Source organism: Tachysurus vachellii, chromosome 23 (genome assembly GCF_030014155.1).
Source record: "Tachysurus vachellii isolate PV-2020 chromosome 23, HZAU_Pvac_v1, whole genome shotgun sequence".
NCBI lineage: Eukaryota > Metazoa > Chordata > Actinopteri > Siluriformes > Bagridae > Tachysurus > Tachysurus vachellii.
In genome coordinates this window covers 4,221,671-4,244,450 of record NC_083482.1, presented here as the reverse complement: position 1 = coordinate 4,244,450, position 22,780 = coordinate 4,221,671, and the positions used below count along the sequence as shown (strand labels likewise).

General features: G+C 39.2%; 1 protein-coding gene across 2 annotated transcripts in view; it reads left to right on the top strand.

The window, feature by feature from the left end:
• Positions 1-3,446: 3,446 nt before the first annotated feature.
• The window catches only part of nhsb (Nance-Horan syndrome b (congenital cataracts and dental anomalies)), a 50,324-nt gene continuing 30,990 nt past the window's right edge, over positions 3,447-22,780 (top strand). The window contains exon 1 of one of the 2 annotated variants that reach the window (XM_060859689.1): positions 3,447-3,950. In XM_060859689.1, coding sequence (XP_060715672.1) covers positions 3,545-3,950 — 406 coding nt within the window. In that variant the 5' untranslated portion in view covers positions 3,447-3,544. The remainder of the gene's footprint in view (positions 3,951-22,780) is intronic. The other variant, XM_060859690.1, reaches the window with a different exon arrangement.

Genomic DNA, 22,780 nt, shown 5'->3' with positions numbered 1-22,780 from the left:
AACTGGGCCACATATCTGAGGTGCGTTCAACTAACACTGGTGTGTCATTTTAATATGTTGGCCTGTAATGTAGATATATATACTGTATATAAATACTGTATATACAAAAAACTTGCACTTGCAATGATTGTATTTTTATCACTACAATCCCCTAGGACTGTGTGCTTCTCTCTCTTTCCCTCACACCCACACATACACACACTTCTTTACACTTCCGTATTCAGGCTTATCTGGCAAGGGCAATACCAAGGATCTGATTTGACCAAATTACACAGTTATTGCATTCAGGCTGTCAAGACTATTGTGAATTCCTCAAATTCATAATGTCTGATTGTTGCCAACTTTGTTCAGAAGGTCAGGGTTCCAGCCTCAGCACTGCCAAGCTGCCACTGTTGAGCCCTTGAGCCCAAGGGCCAGGGACACTTTCTGAGCCCTAACAAGCTGGAATCTTCTTCTTCTTTCGGCTTTTCCCTTCAGGGCTCGCCACAGCGAATCATATCTCTCCACCCCTATCCCTATCTTCTGCATTCTCAGCACATGCACCCACTATCTTCATATCCTCATTAATTACATCCATATACCTCCTCTTTGGCCTTTCTCTTTGCCTCCTGCCTGGCAGCTCCATGTCCAACATTCTCCTACCAATATACTCACTCTCCTTCCTCTGAACATGTCCAAACCATCTTAATCTGGCCTCCCTAACTTTGTCCCCCAAACGTCCAACATGAGCTGTCCCTCTGATGTACTCGTTCCTAATCCTGTCCAATCTCACTCCCAAAGAGAACCTCAACATCTTCAGTTCGGCTACCTCAAGCTCTGACTCCTGTCTCTTCTTCAGTGACACTGTCTCTAAACCATACAGCACGGCCGGTCTCTCCACTGTCCTGTACACCTTCCCCTTGATTCTCGCTGATATTTTCCTTTCACACAGAATGCCTGACACCTTTCTCCACCCATTCCAACCTGCCTGCACTCGCTTCTTTACCTCTTTCCCACTCTCTCCATTACTCTGGACTGTTGACCACAAGTACTTAAACTAAAACTCGTACCTTCTTCACCTTTTCACCCTGTAACCTTACTGTTCCACTTCCCTCCCTTTCATTCACTCACATGTACTCAGTCTTACTACGACTCACTTTCATTCCTCTTCTCTCCAGCACAAACCTCCACCTTTCCAGGTTTTCCTCCACCTGCTCCCTGCTCTCACTACAGATCACTGTCTGATCACTGTCAATGTCATCTGCAAACATCATCCTGCAAGGAGACTCCTGTCTGACCTCCTCTGACAACTGGTCCATCACTATAGCAAACAGGAAGGGGCTCAGAGCCGATCCCTGATGCAGTCCCACCTCCACTTTGAACTCCTCTGGAATATGTGAGGAAAAGCATTTCACTGTGCTGAAATGTAAATGTGACAAATAATGGCTTCTTTCTTCTTTTTTTAATTCAAATTCAACAGCTGTCACGCTGTTGCAGTTACATTTGTCGCTGTTTGTCCACAAGATGTCGCTGTTCTTCGACACATCAGCTTAAAATGCATGCGTTTTCACACATTAGGTTTTGTGTCAGTGTGTCATATATTTTTGTAAAAGCTCCATTTAGCTTCACTTGCACTTTTAAAACGCACGTCTTACCCTAAACACAGACAAGCTACTCCACAAAATACACCATAAAACCTACCAAACAAATATGTAAACTACATTTTAAAAGAAGCCCTTCCTTTAAATCTAACATATTTGTGATTGTTATCTTCTATGGGTCCCATTTTGATGCCTCTGACATCAACAAAGTATTATTTTCATTAATACACTTAGATAGTTAGCTAAGAAGGGAATAAAACTCTTGGGAGCATGACGTTATAGGAAAATAATCAATGCCGTGATGCATGATGAGAAATGGAGTTGCTAACTTTACCAGGCTAGTGTTGGTTATTTTAATATCAGTTAGAACAACTGAATAATTAATGTACTTGTATAAAGGGTCATTATAAACCTTTACAGGCCCAGCTTATTATTCTGTTGTTCACCTTAAAGCACATTATTCAGTAACTTCTACAAATTTAAGCTTTTTTTTTTCCATCACTGAACACCCCAAGCCAGGCACGAAAATACATTAATGCACACTCCCACCATCCACCTGAGCAGGGCTATCAAGTACATTATCACACATTGAGAGTGACAGTCACTCATTTCGGTCTTTTGTCACACTCTCCCGCCACACATTGTATTTGTCACGCAGAAAAACTTTTTGACTCTTTATCATATATTTAATACGCCGCAGCGCCCAAAATGTATCAGTCCGCACCGCTGTCTCTATGGAACCGGGCAGGAATCAAGCGCGTCTCCCCTGGAGGTCTTAGTTGAGCCTGACACTTATCAGCTAATCAAAAAAAGAGGTTACACAACAGCCAATCAAAAAATAGCACTATTGTATCTGGGTAAGGTTTAATGCAACAGCAAATGAAAAAAAAAGCATATCCTGGAATTGTTCAGCATCGTCCTCGTTCACCCACAGAGAAAACCACTGGAGCTGCGAGCATCACTTTGAGCACAGAGTAAGTCATGATCTCCTGTTGTAATGTTACAACAAATTCACAACTTGTTTGACACAAACAATGACATTGTGACTGCTGTTAGAGACGTTTCCCAGATAATCAGCATCAGTTTTTCATGAGTGTCTGTAACTTAGCCAACAGTTTTACAGCCTGTTCACCGACAACACCTGCTCAGAACAAGTAGTCTAGGCCTGTGGTTCTCAAACTGGGGGCCATGAGATGGTGCCAGAAAACATCTGAGTAATAGAGGCCCCTGGTTCCTTTTTTCAAAGGTGACTGGATTGAAGATTGAAGATTGCAGCCTTGGTTTTAGTGCTTCCACATTCTATTGCTGATACCCAGAGGGTGTTTTCGATGGTCGGTTTGAGCCAAACTGTTTTAAATGGGAGCAACATTACAAATGATAAAGGAGTCCAAAAAGGCAACAAACACTTACAATAAACAACACCAATCATAATCTCTCTCTCTCTCTCTCTCTCTCTTTCTCTCTCTCACACACACACACACACACACACACATTAATAAATGGAAATTGAACAAATACTTTGTATTTGGTTAAAATGTGGTCAGTGATCCTGGTGAAAGTTTTTTCACCAGAGAGAGAGGGGGGGAGCGAGAGAGAGAGAGAGAGAGAGAGAGAGAGAGAGACCCTACATAAATGACTAAAAGCATCTCAATACACCGTAGACTAATGATTGTGAACAATTGAGTCTGATGTATGAATAATTAGTTGTGTACTATAGCGCGGTTCTGTGCAATGCCCATTCGTTCCCACAGACTCCATCCCGCGTTTTCACTCTCTCCTTTAAAACCCCTCCAAAGCGTTGGATGAAAAAAAGGGAAAAGGTAGCAGCTCAGCGAAAGGCGTGCAGGAATCAGGAGGAGGAGAGAGGAGACTTTCATTGGGGGGAAACCGCCGCCTCCAGCGCACTCCATCCCGATGTGATGAAGTGAGATGGAAGAAGCCATGGAGGTCTGGATGGTGGATCCATGGAGCTTGGCTTAAATTTTCAAGGTTGTTTTTTAACATTTCCCCTTCGGATTAGTTTGCAGCGGCTGGTGGTGGTGGTGGTGGTGGTGGGACGGAGTACAGAGCGGTTTTGGGTTTGCAAAAAAATGCCTTTCGCCAAACGGATCGTGGAGCCGCAGCTGCTGTGCAGGCACACCGTTCCCAACGATGAGGGCTTGCTCTTCGAGGACCTGCGCTCCATCAGCAACGTGGCGCTCGCGCGCAGTCTCCGCCAACTCGCCGACCTGGCTAGACACGCGTGCTCCATCTTCCAGGAGCTCGAAGACGACGTCGTCGCCACGAGCCAGCGCGTGCGCCTGCTGCAAGGCAAAATAGGCCAAATGCAGCAGACCGCCGCCGCGCTTGATCCCAAACTGGAAGCCGTGCGTAAGTAGCCACGCGCTTGATTTCTCATGCGTACCGATTCTGATACATTGCAATATGTTTAATAAGTCCTTAAGGTATCTGGTGAGCTTCTGATACCCCCTCCCCTTTCTTTATCCTTCCACATTATCATGTATCACACGCCTGCATGCGTAACCAGCACCTGCGTCGCGCCCCGGTTGCGCGTTCGCCTCCCAATGATCCAAACTGCCACTAAACACTCGAGCTCTAATGGATTTGTCGATTTTAACACGTTGAGGTGGTCACGAGTAAGTGGTGCTGATCATTCTGTGCTGTTTCTGTGTTCTGTTTCGGAGGAGGAAGGTGCGCCATGGCTTCTCTGCGCTTATTAACATGGAAAATGCATCCACTGCATACACATGCCAGGCATCGTTACTGTTTTTTTTTATAACCGTTTCTTTCAAATTGGATTAAGACCAATAATGCAGAAAGCATATATGCATGACGATGGCGTTATGGATGGTAATGAAGTGCATCGCTGTAACACATGGGCACGTTCATGCATCTTTAATTAACATCTGCCAGTCTGATATGAAAGGGTTGAGAGAGAATGCTGTGTTGTTTTCAATTCCAAGATGATGTTCAGGTGCAGCCGGAGATGCAGTGAACCAAGTGCTCCAGTTCCTGCCTTCAATCCAAATGCACTGTGGTGCTGTGATATGTGACCATGGCCTTTCATTTTCACAGATGTGTTATGACCTGTTTCGAAGCATTCTCCGAGCGACAACACAAACTGATTTGAACATGGAAAGATTAAGCCATGTAGGTCAGAATAATTTGTTTTCTTAGGTAGGGTCTGATCAAAAAAGAACTTTTTTCTTGCTCTATCCACTCTCTTAGACTGACACTTCATTGCTTGCAGGGCTGCTAGTCAAACCAAGAAGGCACTTGAAATCAAAAAATCTGTTAGCACTAATAATGAGCACTAATGGACTTAGACAATTCCTGAATGTCATTCTGAGGCATCTAGAAACTTAAAGTACAGGTTTACTATGTAACCTTAAACCTTAATGAACAGGTTTATTATGTGTGGCCTGGCCAGCTTACCATCTTTTCTTCAAGAGTGTGTCTGCTTTTGTTATGTATCAAAGTCCCAGTGTGGGCTCTCTTTGTTGAAAGTCCTCCAGAGAGCTTTGACAGGACTATGATAACACCAACAGACTGGCTGGCCATGTAGTTCCACCCCTCCCCAAGCCCCCTTTGGCTAGTGAGTCTGAAAGTCTCTCCATAAGGACAAAGGTCATGTCAGCCACGAGCTTTAATGTAATGGTCTTTCTTAGTTCAGGTAGCCAAACAGTCTCTGAAAGATTGCCTCCAAGTTTATAATTGCACTTAGAGAGCCAACTTTGCACACATGGGTCAAATCTTAGGAAGATTAAGAATGCTGAATGTGAAGCTGTCAGTTTGAGGTAAGGAAGTGATTTCAAACTGGACTTGATTAAAGATGACGTTTTCTCACTGAACTTGTGTAAGATCAAACAGATTGTGTTAAAATCAAGCTTACACTCAAAAGGTGCATCCAAAATCACATACTTACATATTTATCAATCTGTAGTCTTCATGTTTATGCTGAAAATTCCAAAAAAGGAAGTGAACTTCAAGTACCCAGATGATGTGTTTATCCATTCTAAAAAAAAAAAAAAGGTGTGGAATGTTAGACACTTGGACTCAACAGCTTTGCTTCCACAGTGGAAGTGGCAGAGCTCCAAGGTGCTGGGGATTGATGAGAAAAAAAATTCAAGATGGCTGACAATACTCTTGTAGACAAGATGTCTAACAAATGACATATAATTCTGCTAAAACTAGCTTATGTCAGTGTTTCATTTGACAAGACGACCCTTCTAGAATCCCTACACATTAGAGTACGTAGTCCATAGTGTAGTTGCAAAGTCATGTAGGATGCAGCTAATTAATATACTTGGACATTTGGTATGGAATCCCTATATAAATAATGCAGAAAAAAACAAAATTGTCCCATCTCATTTTTTTTTTTGTGAAGCAGTATCTGATGGGGCAGAAAGTGTAAAAAAAAAATTGTACTCTTCAATATGGAAAAGAAGAATACTGATTTGGAATGAGACTCCAAGGAAGGAGTCAGTACTTTGTAGCTTTTCCACCAGGGAAAAGTCTTTAAAGACAGAGGACTTTTTCTTTGTAACACAACAAGCTGCATTTATTTGTATTCATAACTTTAAGAGAGAAACTTGAGGAAAGGAACAACTTATTTCTTAACACAGTATTCAGTGGATAAGATAAATATGAAGTGTTGGTAATTTCTTTTGGTATAAAAAGAATAAAACACTTTGGGAAGTTCCACTCCATTGTGTTTTATTCCTAAAATCTCCCTGCCATAACAGAGATGTGAAAAGTACCATTCAGCTTAGTGTGTTGACATGACAAGTGTGGGGTCACCTGACCTGAGCTGGTGTGATTAATTGCTAATGAAACTCTGACACAAGCTTGTATAAACATGCTAAAAAAAAAATAAAAAAATAAAAACAAGAGCAAGTGTGTGGTCCTGGGAAGTGTGTGTGTGTTTTTATGTGGGTTGGTGTATAATATCCCATGCGAACATCTAATAAGAGGAGACAAACTAAGCCGTTTTTCGAAGCCTGCTGCGTTTTGCAGTCAAAATAAACAAGCTAAAGTGTATGGTCTCAGTCTGAGACTGAGCTTAAAAAAGCCTTGGCTTTAGTAAGGCTGTAATTTCTGTGGCAGACACATTATTCCCAGTCAAAGAGTCAAACATAGAAATTAGGTTAATGCTACAATCAGAATTTGTTGATGCAAACACTTCTAATTTCTGCTCAATCTAAGCTAGCATTACACAAACACACTAGCGAGAATCAAATTGAGTTGGTCAGTGGACGAGAAAAAATGGTCGAAACATAATGCAGGGCAAGAGATATTTCATATTATGTGAAACTCCACAAGAAATAAAACTCCTTGTTCCTGTGTCAGTGAACATAATATAACTAGCTTATAATAGCTAATAATTGCTTTCCCCTCTGATACTGGAGACTCATATCAACATCTCCAAAGTTACACACGTTTCGAAATGCAGAGTGGTCATACAAGTGGTAGCAAACAAGTTGCTATGGAAATGATAATCCATTTGTAGAAATGCATTACTACTACTGCAACTTGAAGTTTTATGCTGGAACTACTTACTATCAGTGCTGCTGCTGTTCTGAACCACAAATCAACACCTGCTGAGCAATCAGAATCAGATCAGGAATTCTACTGCCGTGTGGTATAAATCAGACATGGATTCATCTATCATTCCCAGAGCCATTACAGTCCTGCTGATGGTCCTGTACAGAAGGGAGGAAATTACACAGGTGTGTGAGTGCTCAGGATGTGTGGTTTAGCTTGAGGCTACAGAGTGTTTGAAGCAAAGATGATTACGGTACTTTGGAAATATATGACGAAGCAGAAATACAGACTTGCACCTTCCCATGGCTACTTTTTTATCTTTGCCAGTTAACAAGCTAGGCATCATTATATTGGTTGGTTTGTTTTTCTGATCATGATGAAGTTTTTCAAAGAAGAAATTCTGAAAAGAAATAAAGAAAGTCCTGCTCCAGGTTTCAGCTAATTTTTTTTTTTATTATTTGTAACTGTAATTTGTAGGGATTCAAAGCAGTTCTACTGAAATCAGGATGTTTGAGCTTGGCTGAAATGGATAAAATACAGAAGAACATGTTTGGTACTGGAGATTCAGTACACCAGAAGAATTCCAGGGATTCCACAGTGTGTAGTATTTAACAAAGGGTCTGGAGCACCAGCTTGTGTGCTGCTTTTGCCATGTAAAAGCTGCGAGGCAGCCATGTCCTCAACTCTGTGTCTGCGTAGTAACAGAAACCTGAGGGAGATGTGACCAAACCTTTTACTAGGCTTCACTGCTGCAACTCTTCTTCCTCATTTTTTTCCTTAAAATCCCCCCTTTCTCTTTCTCTCTCACTCTTGCTCAGCTTAGAGTGGCCCTGCAGCCAAATTCATTGTCCTTTTGGTTTATTAGGTCAGCGAATATAGTGGCACACATTGGTGCTTGTGGACAGGCAAACAGAACTGAATGCACACATTACGATTCTTACTTCGAGTAAGAGCTAAAAGAATAGCAGTGTGCCATTCTGATGATAGATATCATCCACAGGCCTCCAGTGACCTGGAAGCGAAGGAGCTACAGAAAAAACATCATCCTTGTTGCTTCGGACAGCATTGCCGAGAGCTGAGCTCTGATTGTTCAGCCTCTGGTCTTACAGCATAAGTGCTTTTAGAGTTTTACACACAGACACACACACAGACTCAAAAAAGCACAGAAATATAGTGGAGCATACTTCTCAGGGAATGCTTTAATTAGTTCCACAACCAGAGCACTTTAATATTGTGTTATTTTCCTGTTGTACATTTAAATGGTGACTGATAATAGGTTTTTTTTCCTATCAAGACTAAACCCTTCATATTGTGGACCAAATTATGGTATTAATGGTAATTCTCATTTGCTAGGTTTATGTGGAAAAATAAATTTTATAATTCACATTATTGCTACATTATATGCTGTTGAAAATTAAAAATTCTTTAATTTCATTGGTGGGGGCACGGTGGCTTAGTGGTTAGCACGTTCGCCTCACACCTCCAGGGTTGGGGGTTCGATTCCCGCCTCTGCCTTGTGTGTGTGGAGTTTGCATGTTCTCCCGTGCCTCGGGGGTTTCCTCCGGGTGCTCCGGTTTCCTCCCCCGATCCAAAGACATGCATGGTAGGTTGATTGGCATCTCTGGAAAATTGTCCGTAGTGTGTGATTGTGTGAGTGAATGAGACTGTGTGTGTGCCCTGCGATGGGTTATACTGTAGACTTATTAGTCTTGCATAGCCAGAGCTTCAGACTGAAAACAGAAGGTCTTGACTCAATAGAAGGTTTTATTGGCCAAGGATTACCCAAGAGAAATCTGACTGACAGACATGTGAAGCAAACAGTTTGTTTTTTTCAGCGTCATGTTTAGGCGGATGAAAATGTAAAGAAAATGGACTAAATGTTTGTCCCAGACTGTGCAATATATTTATTTAAGTGAAAATTCGTGAAAATGAATGAGTCTATACCATGAAAGTCACATCATTTGGAAAATCCGCACCTCCTAAAGCTGGCGTGACGTCTGAGGCTAAGACTGTAGACAAATATAGACTTGAATGGCACATAAGTAAGCTTTTTGTTTAGGATATTTCCTTTTGCATCTTGCACTTTCTCAGTTGTATCAATAAAATGACAATCTGCATGTTTCTGTCTTTATTAACCTCAAGGAAATAAAATAAGGTGAATAAATGTTTTTACAGCTGCTATATAGCTGTTCCATAATGTTCATCCAAGCTAGAAATTAATATAAAGTCTTGAATATATGTTAAAATATTTGTAATCAGTCTGATTAAAAGGAAGAAAATGTTTCAGGAAATTATAGAAATTTTTTCTACATTTTTGGGGTTAACTCCATTTCATGTCTGCATCGCATCACTCTCTTGTTTTTTACTTACATACAGTAAATAGTGTTCTAGTGTATTTAAATAAGTTTGGGTGGCATTAGAAATCCTTAGTACCATTTTATCCTGGAATTCTATTCATGCCAAATGCCGTAAATGTAAATTTAAATTGGAACCAAAATATCAGGCTGTTGCAGAGAGAGTTTGCTAAATTGAATTAGAAATAGTCAGAATTGAGCTCCGGACCAACAAATGTGCTCCCCATTTGTTTGTCTAAATTGTGCAAATGGTGCCACATTCCAATTTCACCCTGAGACATTTCTCCTGAAGCTTGTAGACTTGTAATTACAGACTCATTGTGAGTAACTCCTGAGACATGCTGTTGATGTTAGGGCATCCTTTTTTTATTACTGTCTCTGACACCGCCAGATGGATTAGTTCAAAGGGTCATGAAGAGATCTTCACTGCAATGTTTGCCCTGAGGTGCACTTGCCCTAACAACGGGGTTAACACAACATGGTGGAAAGGAGTGTTAAACAACTTCCTCTCAAGCCATCCATCACGACACATCACAGGAAGGGCTGAGAGGCTACTCTTACAGTCTGACGAACTGAAAATTTCAACCTGTATTTCTGCCTGATTAATCACGCGATCATGGTCTTCACATGCCTGTGTATTATTAAACATTATGTGGTTCACTGTGATACGGCTGAGTGTAGATAAATAGCTTTGCCTTGGCTAGATATTTTGCCAGGATGCATACATTTAAATTTGTAACCTCATTACACACAATGTGACATACTGTAGACAATATGGCCAAGAGCGGAAACCATGTTGTTCTTTCCCAAACTGTTTCAACAAATTTGGAAGCACACAATTGTATAGGATGTCTTTGTAATCTGCAGCATTATATATTTTTTTCACTGGATCTGGAACTAAGCGAGCACCATAACAGCATGGTTTGCCAAGGTTGTCATGAAAGAACTAGGGTATCCCCAGTGAACACCAGATTTACCCCAGACCTCCTCCAGACCTTCTCAGTGTTTGATCTCACTGAAGGAACCCAAATCACATACACAGTAGATTTTAGCAGCAGGGGAGTAATTCTGGAATGGGATGCTCAAACATCAAATATGAGTCTAACAATAGGATGTCCACAAACCTTTGGCCATATACTATAAAACAAATCAGACAATTTAGTGGAATTTCACTTTTACCAACACTGCGTGTATATTATCAGCCTCTTCCTCTCACATCTCAATCTCATCTGCTGCTGATTCACTTATGAATGGCTGCATCCTGTGCTCACTTACTCACTCACTGCGCTTATTATTTTTGTCTAAAAGCCCTAACATCGATATAATTTTTTAACCAGTCTAAGCACGGCTCCTGACATTTTTTAGGCTGTAGGATTTTTTCTACAAATCAGCCTCCTACAAAGGGCTTTTTGTTCTTGTCTTTACACACATCAGCTCCCAATTATTTCCTGAGAATCCAACCCCAATCACAATAAAACTCTATCCAATTAATTGGCATTAAATTTCCATATACTGTAAGTGCTTTGAAATGGGTTTATGAAATCCAATAAATTTACTCTGGGTATTTAGCCACTGTCACTCAAACACCTTACTGATGATGGAGAGTTTAAGATCCAAGCACATGAATAATCAGGTAAGACTGCAGGGTCATTGCGATTCCTTTTTTTGTTTTCCTAACAGCAAGATGCATAACAGAGTAGATTAACAAAGGAAGACCACCAGGCCTGAAGTTAAGCAGGGGGTCACTGATATCAATCTCTATGGCCTTAGTGAGATCACTAACCCTCACCAAACACTTGTTATTATTTAAACAGATTAATTTTTTTTTCTTTTTTCTTTAATTTTTTTTTAATTGTTGTAAATTACTGTATAGTTAAGCATTTAACTCTGTTTCTATTTAGTATTTAAGAATAGATGTCAAATATATTAATTTAAATTGTTTTTATTGGAGTTTAGGTGTAACATTTAATGTAAAATATCTCATCTAAATCTCTCAAAGAAAAAAAACACCTAGGTGAGATTGGAAAAAAAGAATCAGACTTTTAAAGGTAATATGAAATAAAATTTGCATTTTAAAAACTATTTGCAAACAATATTACGGAAAATGTTTTATATTCTGTATTATTCACTTTAATACTCTCATCAGAACAGTCTAAACATACTGTAGTCTTTTGCTTTATAAATATAAGTTATTTTAGGCATTAATGTCTATCAGAGGTATGAGTAAAAGTCTTTGAAACGTCACAGTGGGGAAAAAATGTCTTAATGTGGGAAGTGAAACAAAAAAAATGTTTTAAATGAATAACAATCAAAGAGAACATAACATTTAGATGTTTGGCAAAATAAAGTATGATATATTTTGGCTGTTTTGTCCATCAAACAAGGTCTCTCACACACACACACACACACGGTACCCTAGTGTTTTGACTGGCTCTAAACAAAGATAAACAAATGGATCTGGTAGAACTCTCAAGCCCACAGTGACGACCCACCTTCCATCATTTATCAGTGTGAGAGCTCAAGGGAAGCCCTAAAAGCCCTCATCCTAAAAACATGACTCTAAAACTTCCCAGCATGCCTGCTTGGTGAGTTGATGTGTGATTTGGGGGTTAGTGACAGGTGTTGTCTCACCTCTGAGGAATATGACTTGCTAAGCTGACTTTCCATTACTTTATCTTTCACTCTGGAGCCACGCTGGCTCTTTGGTCTCTGAAGGTTTCACCTTTTCTCCCATATTAAAATCATTCTCTCATTACCTTGAACTTAAAGTGTGTCTGCACCAATAAAGCAGACTTGCAAAGAGATTTAATAATCTTTTTTTTCCTAGTGGACATAAGCATGAATCTTTGAACACGCATGTACAGTAATTTACATATTTAATACCTCCCTGAATAAAAGAGCAGAGAGAGCAGAGAGAGGAACATCGACAGTTTTTCTGCCTCTTAGCAGTCTCCGTGCCCTACTTTCAACCGGCTTCTGGGTTCGACAGTACTTTTAATGTTTAATGCCCTTTGATTTGCACTGGAGACACATCAAGGTTCTCAACAAGGCTTGTCATAGAGATGCTTGCTTGTATGATGGAGAGGTCTCATACACCCAGAAAGAGAAGGCCGAATGGAGACGAAGGCTTATACCAGAGAGAAGAAGATATATCTTCTTCCGCAGGAGTCAAAGATGCCACCATTTTGATCAGTGTACACAAAGATGTGGCACTTTTTTAATCATCTATTTAAAAAATGAAAAATATACTTAAATTAGGTAAAAAATCTTAAACAGTCCTTCTAGGATTTCACTAATTTGTGATCGCAGTAATAGATGCAAAATCAAGCAGTTTTTCAAAATGATCTCATATTTTCAGGCAGATCACTACACATGTTTAGCCAAAGCACTCTTTGATTCACATGCTTCAAATATAAAGTACAGCTCTGATAGAAAGTCTTCACTGCCATTTCACCAACTCGATTAGTTTCACTCAAAAAAGCACCAAAGTCAAATAAAAAAAAAAAATAATAATCATGCATTTTTGACTGCAACAATTGCAAGATTCAGATTTAAAATAGAAAAAAATGGTACATAGAATAATCTTAAAGCTTTTCTTTTTTGTATTTCATATGTTTAAAGTTTGGCCTTAATAGTTGAAATTTGGACTTAAGCTTCTGAATCTTGTGGTTGTTCTTGAAGCTGCCTGATGCTAAAAAAATGTAAAGTATGCTAAACGTAGGTAGAAAACTTTCTATATTATTATAATATTTCCATTGATTTTATTTCGTCCAGATTTTTTCGTCTACAGAAAAATTTCCTGAATCCCAAATTGTCCCAGACTACAATGATTTTCCTTAAAGCTTCCTGTTCTACTACAGTTTATTAAATGCTTTGAAGAAGACCAGCATATTAGTTATGCAGGGACCATGTTTGCAACTGCGTGTCACCACAGGTTTCTGTGACTGATGAGAGGAATTCCGTTATCCATGCGGTCGGGGATGTGGGACCTGCTTCCTCTGGGCCTGTTGAAACCTGTAAGAATTCCCTGGTTGACTAAGACTAGTTTTTGGTTTGGAATTAGAGAGTAGGGGAAATAGTTGGTGGTCTAAGACTTATTTCTTTAAGTTTAAGGTTCTTAACTGTGTCTATGAAGAGGCCTATATAATACATGGAGAATAATTACAGTAAATAATAAGGCAGCTTTTTTATCTTTAGGATTTATATTTCAGACTCTAGAATTGTAACACGTCATAGAGAATAGAAATAAAAGTCAGAAGCCTGTGTTCGTTTCTTCAGGTCTCCAGTGAAAACTTTATTTCCTACCTGCATTTTATTGTTTGATACCGTAGGAAAAGTTTATGAAATAGCAGAGATGCTCACTGCCTCTGGTGAGCGGACGTTAATAAATGAGTTAGCAGGCTAGTACAAAGCCTAGCATCAGACAACCAATTTCCAAACTGATTAGTGTGTTGTCTTTAATTACTATCATTAACATTAGTCCTACAAAGTTGCTAGACCTCCACAGGAGACCAATTACAAGTGTCACAAGAAAAGAGAGTTCTTTGTTTGCTAGTGTAATCAGCTAGGAATGCCAACAAGTGCTAAGTAATCACAGCCCTGGTCGTAAATAACTGTAAAGACACAAAGGTCAGTAGTTTCTAGGATTTTCTTTAGCTTTCTTGGCCCTATATGGAAAGATTTAACCCAGTAAAATGGCTTGAATAATGGAAGTATGAGAGATTAGCCAGAGATTTAAAAGTTTAAAAATTAAAAAAAAAAAAAAAAAAAGTAAAAATTTAAAAAGCACAGGTTGTAATACATTTATGAAAAATGTGGGTCACACTACTTTTGCTGCAGCGTGGACCTCAATGAAATATTAATGCTGCTTATGGGTCTGATCACAGTGACTTTCATATTTGATCTGGTTTTCATCAGTAATGATTTGATGTTATCAAAGATATCATGCAAATACTGTAAAGTTATTTTTATTTTAGGTTACCCTACGATACAAAACAGACAATCCAGAATTAGCGTAAATAGGAGTTTCCCCACTTGGACACTGTGTAAGAACAAGCAGTCACAATTACGACTGGGAGTTCGGATTCTTTACATGTTATAAATTTTTCGAGTGTAAAAATGGTCTATTTAACAAAAATTCCGGTATCATCAACTGTGTAAAATGCTGTCAATATAAAATCCACGACATCTTCATATTTATCACTTGAAGGTAGGATCACATGAAGGCTGCTGTTGTGTATTTTTGGGCTTATCTGAGCCCACGTATGGCCTCAGCTGCAATTGTATATGTGTAACAAATAAGAAGACAACATGGGTGAGATCAAGACACCAAAATTTGCTGTAAATTGGATTTAAATCATAAACAAATTGTTTATTGGACAATAAAGTCAAAATTTTAATCATAAAACACAATTAGTTAAAGGTAGGGTCTCCGATGAAAGCCAATGTTGACATATAAAATCACCAAAACAAACACGCCCCTAACCCAAATGGGTCCCACCCCTGTATTGATAGCTCCGCCCACACATACATACGTAACCCAGGCAACTAATGGCAAGAAATGTGTCTTTAACATAGCTGAAGGGAAGAACAATACGATTACAGATAAACAAACAAGCAAAAATGACACACAAGCATAATCATGTAAAGGACAAAGGCATATATTAGTTCTGTGTAACAAAGCAAAACCAACGTTACTCACCTATCGAGAAGGAAAAAATCGCCTCAGCGTCTTAAGTAAAGTTGGCCACATATTCACAGATTGGAGTTTCCTGAGTCAATAACTCCTGAGCTAAACGCTGTTACTACACAAAACGCGGTTGTAGCTGCGTCTCTACATTACTACGATAGAAAAGAGGTGTTATTTGTGTAGTAATAGCGTTTAGCTCAGGAGTTATTGACTCTGGAAACTCCAATCTGTGAATATGTGACCAACTTCCTGCTCCTTCAGTTCTCTCCAGCGCTGGAAAGCTGATCCTATATTAACACGTCCTACTTCTTACCTTATCGTAAGCCTTTCTTCGCTTTCTTTCTTTGTTTTTATCCTCCATATCAATGTTAAAACCGCTTTCTGCTAATGTCACACATGCGCACTGAACACTCTTATTGACAAGACACGCCCCTTTCTGCTCAATGGCTACACGTTTGTTTTGATTTTTGTTTAGTTTGTCATCCCGACTCATTTTCTAAAGCATTTCTCAAACATCGGAGACCCTACCTTTAAGGGTAGTTAAAGACTGGTGGAAGTAGAATCTCCATAATGCCATGCGCCACCTGGCGGCCCTTGCAGCCTGGCAAGCCCACTGCCAGAAGATCTCATTGCTCTGATTGTGTAAGATTTAACATGTCAAAACGGACAAAGGAGTCTGACGCTTGCATTGATCCTCTGAGACTGTTCGAGTAGAACCTTCAACCATACTGGGAAGTTCAATAGCAGGACTGTCTAAATGAGTTTGAGTTGCAGCATCATCAGTCACACTGGAAGACTCGATGACACGTTGAAATAGTCCTATAAGCTCTCACAGGCCAAGTCTTCTCCAAGAAAGTGATTGGACTCGTCAGTAAGCTGTAGAGCACTCTATGAGCTCTGTGTCTGTTCGAGATAGATCTAAAGTCAAAATTTACTAACACCAAGCTAAGAAAAACAAGTAGTTTAAATTAAATGTGCATGTTTTACAGAGAATGACTCAGCTATGTTGAGCTCTCAGAAAAAAAAATGAGCTGCTTACCAGACACAGGTGGGGAGAAATCCAGAAGGATGGGAACAATGCTAGATTGGGCTAGTCGGGACTATATGGTGATTGGAGTCAGGTAGATTATTTTAGAGAATCTGTTTTCATCCAGTCTTTTATATCACACAGCATGCGGTATAAAAGGTTTACATCAGCTTCAGTTTGTAGATTCATCTTGTTTGACGGTGATAGCAGAAGTTGTGCTTTCATTCCAAACACGCCTGACCTTGTTTATTCACTCAGTAGAACGTGAGAACGGAGGGCGACTGAAGCCTAAATAATGAACCGTCCTGGAGGCCTGGACCTGCCACTGCACTGCAGGTAGTTTCAGGGAAATTGGGATCATGAAGAAAAAAAGAAATAAAATAAAGCTTGACGTTTCCTCGGAAGAATGCTGAGTCTTCGTTTTTTTTAAAAACCCACACTGTCCCTGTGTGCCTGTCATTTGGGCCAATTAAGATGATGATGATGATGATGATGACGTTGATGTTCCAGGCTATGGATGAGCACAGTTCGGCTGCTGTATATTTCTAGATAAGCCTCTAGAGTTTAGCCATCGGCTGATGTGCTGTCAGACTTTCTTTTTTTTTTTAAGCGTGCAATATTTAGCACCTCTGCACTAGGGCAAGGATGAAGGAAGTCCTCAATCTGAGGTGCTTTTTTTCCCCCTATAAATTATGACCCTGGAGATTTCTGATTTGAGAAAATTTTCTGATCTAACTTGGAATGAAATGAGGACATAAATTGTGGGGGGAAATAACAGAACTATATTCAACAGAACTATATATATGACCTAATCAGTCAGTTGAATCACTCCAATCATGCTTTAATAAATCTGAGAAGAGGATTAATTGCTTAGTTGTACAGTATTGTGTATTTATGGTATATTTATTATATTTGTTATTTATTGTATATTTATTCGTTTGTGGTTTGGTACAAATCAAAAAGTACCGAAGTTTTACTGCAGCAACACTTAAAAATAAAAACACACTTACCATAACGTAGAAAACATGAAAGAAATGACTAAATGATTCTATACACTAAATGACGTTTGTGTTCTATTTCAAATATCTGCCTCATACTCTGGAATGCAGGGTACTTTTTTGTTTGTTTGGTTCACGAACTTCAGGCTGATTCAAAGACTGAATCACATTCTCACCAGCGCACGCACACACTCAAATATTCAAATATAAATATGTAAATTTTATATGTGTAATTTTATCCATAACAATCAAACCAGAGGCAACAGCGGAAGGCATCCTCGTCTGGGTGACACCAGATTTTACATTTTTTTTTAGAAACAGCTACTGTATTATTACAAACAAAAAAGAGCAATTGTGCAACCAGAAATTTTGAGTTTTAAATTAAAAAATTTAGAATTTTTAACATTAAGTCTATTTTAGTGAAGTTAGCAGCTGATAACTGATGGAGACTTGAATGGTTTTGAGTCATTTCGTCACAGCGAGTTATTTTGTGTCACTGCTTTGCTCATTAGGGATAACATTTATGAAAGCACACTAAATTGAATTGTATTGAATTGAATTGATTCATTGCTGACTGTGTTTTCATTTGTCAAAAGAAGTGGAAATGTGAAACAGTTAGGAATGACTTCAAATGACTGACTTTGTTTCAAACTGTTTTTATTTTGATTTTAAATTGTAGAATTGTAGAATGTTTGTGTAGAGAATGTGAGACATTTAAAGATCACTGATTAATCCTGTCTCTGTACACACACAGAATGTTCTAGAATGCATCTATTAGCCCATCTATTATCCACACACACTTTAACCACCTGAAGGGATTGTTAGTTGGCTCAAATGTGCGAGAACACACACATTCTCTCTCTCTCTCTCTCTCTCTCTCTCTCTCACACACACACTCTCTCACACACACACATACACACACAAACCCTGAAGAAAAAAAGACAAAAAGAAAAAACTACATCTTACAAAGGCACCCTGGAGAAATAGCAGTGTATTTGAAACATCTCAGGATGTTAGAAAGGTCTCATAACTTATAGACAGATGCCCAAAGCTCTGTGGCTTGGCAGACATCCCAGGCTCGTGCTGAAGTATATCCACGTTCCACAGGCACGTGAGAGGTGTGTGTGTGTGTGCATGCCGATACTTTTAAAGCCACTCTCTCGCTTCCTGAATCCACTCAAACACTCAGCAAACCACAACCACAGAGATCTGTGGAAAAACTTAAAAGGGGTGGAGTGAAGTGGTTTCAATTTAATAAACAGGATTAGATTTATGTGAAAACTTTCCATTATACTGTATGTGGCATTTCCAGTCAGTATAAGCAGGTGAATGTATTTATTTGTTGTTGTTTTTTGGACCTATTAAGCTCGTTCTGAATAATAAATTGATTGTATAGACTTATTTAAGGGAGCAATACCAATGACAGCTATAGACATACAGTATAGACACAAAACCGCCTTTTAGATGAACGAGTATAATTCTAAAATTATATTTCTCTAAATTTCTAAAAAAAAAAAGTTCCGTTATTTCAAAAGTCTAATGAATATAACAGGTGGCAAAAAAGAGCACAGAATCTACATAGGTTTATTTACAACAACTTTATGTAAGATTAAAAGTATTGCCTATTAAATAAGTGAAGTAGAAATTGTTTAAGTCTGACGGATTTACGGTCCACTGTGTGAGAGAGAGAGAGAGAGAGAGAGAGAGAGAGAATGAAAGGAATCCTCTCTGTCTGTCAGTGACTTAGGGAAAACCTGCTATGACAAAAGTAACAGACGGGATGTGTGTGTGTGTTTGTGTGTGTTTGGCTGTGGAAATGTGTGAGTGGGTTCTGTCACACAGCGTGAGAGTGAGGAAAAACAGAGAGGAGAGTCTTGGCTAAACGAACTGCAGCAGAGGGAATTGTCATAATTAAATCATGATTGTGTGTGTGTGTGGATGGAAAACAAAGAAAGAGGAGTTTTGCATGGACGTGTGCACATACGGTCACATGTTTCACTTCATAACCAAGGCGTCCCTTGACGTTTCCGTGTTTTATTGTGGCCAATAGGATCTCTTGTTAAAGGAACCAAATAAAATAGGAGTAAAAAAAAAGCATAACAATACTTGAAATGTAAATTGAAGCTATAAATCACTGTAAGGAAAATATTTTTTCTTTGTGAAAGGCTGAGAAAGTTCTGCTTGTCTAATTTTACCCGCATAATAACAAACACATGCTATGTTTTATTTTCCCTTAAAGGTGGGCCATAAAACAGACCGGTTGTGTAATGGGTTTCGTTTTGATGGGAGAAAGTTTCACACAGGGTTTGAGACATCCAGAAACACTTAACAACTTTTTAAATGAAGGTGTTGGACTTTCTTGAAAGAGATCTCTCAAAATGCATTCTCTAAAAAACATATTTATTTTTACAAATGAATATTATTGAGACCACCAAAGCTAAGAACCTCATGTAATTTGATTGACAAGTTAATATTTTGTGGACCAACAATTAGTTATTTTGTGTGTACCAGACAACCAAAAAAATCACCACTGACTTCATTACTTCACCATGGATAATTACCTTGATTAAAGGTTAGCATGACCACAAAAGTCAATTGATTATTACTGCTGCAGTATAAGGTACTCAGGGGTGCACATACTTTTGCACAAATAGTGACTAAATGACTAAAACTAGAGTAGGCATTAGAAAATACAGAGCATGTCAAAGACTTTTAAAAGTGAGAACACAATGGAAAGAATGATCACACACACAGGAGTGTGTGTGTGTGTGTGTGTGTGTGTGTGTGTGTGTGTGTGTGTGCGTGCGTGCGTGTGTGTGTGCGTGTGTGTGTCATTTCTATACTCCTCCAGATGATGTCTGGACAGTGAGCTGGCCAGCTTAGTCATTCCTCCTTCATCTTACTTTCTTTTCTCTTTTCTTCAATCCCCTCTCTCTCCTCCCTGTGTCCCTCGCTCTATGTCTCTCTTTTCTCTCCCTACCATGTCCTTGAGGTCTTGGCAGTGTTCCTCCGAGTTGCCATTTGGACATTAAAGTGGCTTAAACCATTAGAGTGTCCCTTTTTACGTGGAACAAGGTTAAAGCTGATTTCACTGTTAGTGGGTTGTTGTTGTTTTTTTCTGAATCATTTTAATAACCAATCCTGATATTGTTAATGAAAGCAATATCCAAATGAGTCTTGTCAGATTTTTTTCATACCTGGGAAAACCAATTCACCATGATGATGTTCCTTATTAGAGTTTCTGTATATTTCAACAAATACTGCCATCTTAGGGATAAAATTAAGGAAGATCAGTAAAGAGAATGACATGTGGTTTGGGCCTGTGGGGTTTCAGTTCTAATGCAGTTACACTTATTGTGGAGGGGAAGAAGGAGCCATGGTGGCTTAGTAGTTAGTGTGATTACCCTTTACCCCGAGGTCAGTGGTTTGACCGCTTTCTCCATGTGTCATGCCGGCTTCCTCTGGGTGCTCTCGGTTTCCTTCCCGAGTTTAAGGACGTATGCTGAATGTTGATTGGCTCTGAGCTTTCCATAGTGTGTGATAGACTGCCACTCCATCCAGGTTGTGCCCCGAGTACTATGTGATAGGCTTCAGGTTCCTCACAACCCTGTGTTGGACACTTGGATGGATTGATGGATGGATGGATGTTAGGTCTATATTAAATTGTCACCCTGAGACAGAAAGGTGTGTACAATCCTAACGATTTTGGAATCGTTAAACTAAATCTAGTAAAGAACATGTTTTGTCAGGAACGAGCCGTATTCAGGACACGCTGGATAATTTGCTGTTCGTGGACATTCACAGAGTGCATTTTAGGAGCTTTAATATTGGCTTGCCGGTGCACTCCTGTGTGGTTTGATGAGCATGCTGACATGCGGCACTCTGACAGCACGGAAATGCGCCGCAGGCATGCAGGCGAGTGCAGCTGCTCCAGTGGACATCGCAAGGAAAAGTGCTCTAACTCTTGCAGTCGATCATGTGATCATACAGAGAAAGAGCGAGAGAGAGAGAGTGAGAGAGAGAGGAAAGGCTCACCACAAAGAACCTGAACCCTTTTGTTGCAGTTGATCATATCATTATATAAATAAAATCTTTATTTAATTCAGGTCAAAGATGAAACTTTTCCAACAAGCTCATTTTTGTTGAAAAAACTGCTAATAATATTCATACCCCGGTATGTTGATTGATCAATTCTGATTGGTTGGAAGACGTTTCATTTTCTATAACCGCAGTCTCCAATCCTTTTGTAAGCAGAAGCACGTTGAGTAGAGTCTCATTCTACAAACAGCAACAAATCCACCTCCACTGAGTGATCAAGTAATTGAAGGCAACTATTTTTACTCAGTTGAATAATTACAGCTATGCCCAACTGCAATTAACTTGCCTTGTAATTTCCAAAGGGTCCCTCAACCCCAACCCCAACCCACCCTGTGGTTGTTGAGTGTGAGATTCTCAGCAGGATTTGAAAGACGTATTAATGTTTGCTTGCTACAGCGTTGGCTGTTTGCTCGTACAGATTACAACTTTTAGGAACCTCTCTTTTGTGTATTAACGAATCCTGACCAAATGGACATTTTTTTCTTGGTGGTGTTGAGTTTAAAAGTGAATGAGGATAAGATTTGGAAATCTATTTTCATCTTTTGCTTGTAAAAGTACAAAACAAACAAACAAAAAAACCCCACTGCATCCTTAACTTAAGGTAAGATTAATCTTACAATTGCAGAAGTCTAGTTAAAACATTCTATGTAAAATGATGGCTCTGTCCCAAACCACATTCATTCCACCAAACATCAACTAGAACATCTAAAAGCAAGGTCATTGAATCTTTTGTCAGTTGTTTCCTATAGTATAACAAAGAAAAACATTAAACTGAATCTTCTTCAAAACTTAAAATACTTTAACAAGAGCTTGTTTTTTGTTTGTTGTTTAGCTAGTGTACAGTTAACTCGCTAACATTAGCCTCTGTCATGAACTTCTACATCTGAAATGTTACAGTTTTATTTACACCTGGTACGAAGCACTGGCACTGGAGACTCAAGCATAACCGTTCATTTCTTTAAAACCATATACTTGATGCATAGGCCATACTACAGTACATTGTTGCTATAGAAACTTTAAAGGATCTTAAGGGCACAGGATATTTAGGAAGCATCAAGGTTTATTTCCCCTCTGATTAAAAGATCAATTTTTGGGAATCAAACCCCCGACCCTGAAGATGTGAATCGGTGCAGCTGAGAAGTTTAGAGCCCTTAAAACAGGATCTCCTCCTGAAAGTATGTGCCACATGTCCACCAAGTTGCTCAGCAGTCTGTTCATTTGGAGGAATCATCTAAACCTGTTAGCACGGGATTATCTTCTGGCGCTAATCTCCAGACTAGATGCAGTTGCAGGATCTGCCAGCTTCTCAAGATAATATTCATGGCTTATTCCAAAGAGGGTGAAGAAATCACCAAAGTTCTTCCGATTATATTTATATACTATTATAACAAGAATTTCAGAACACTACCCTGGAAAACTTTGCTTTTCACTTCAACACTCACTCTTTGCAAAAAAAAAAATTCAGCATCAGTAGCTCTTGTAATGTTAAT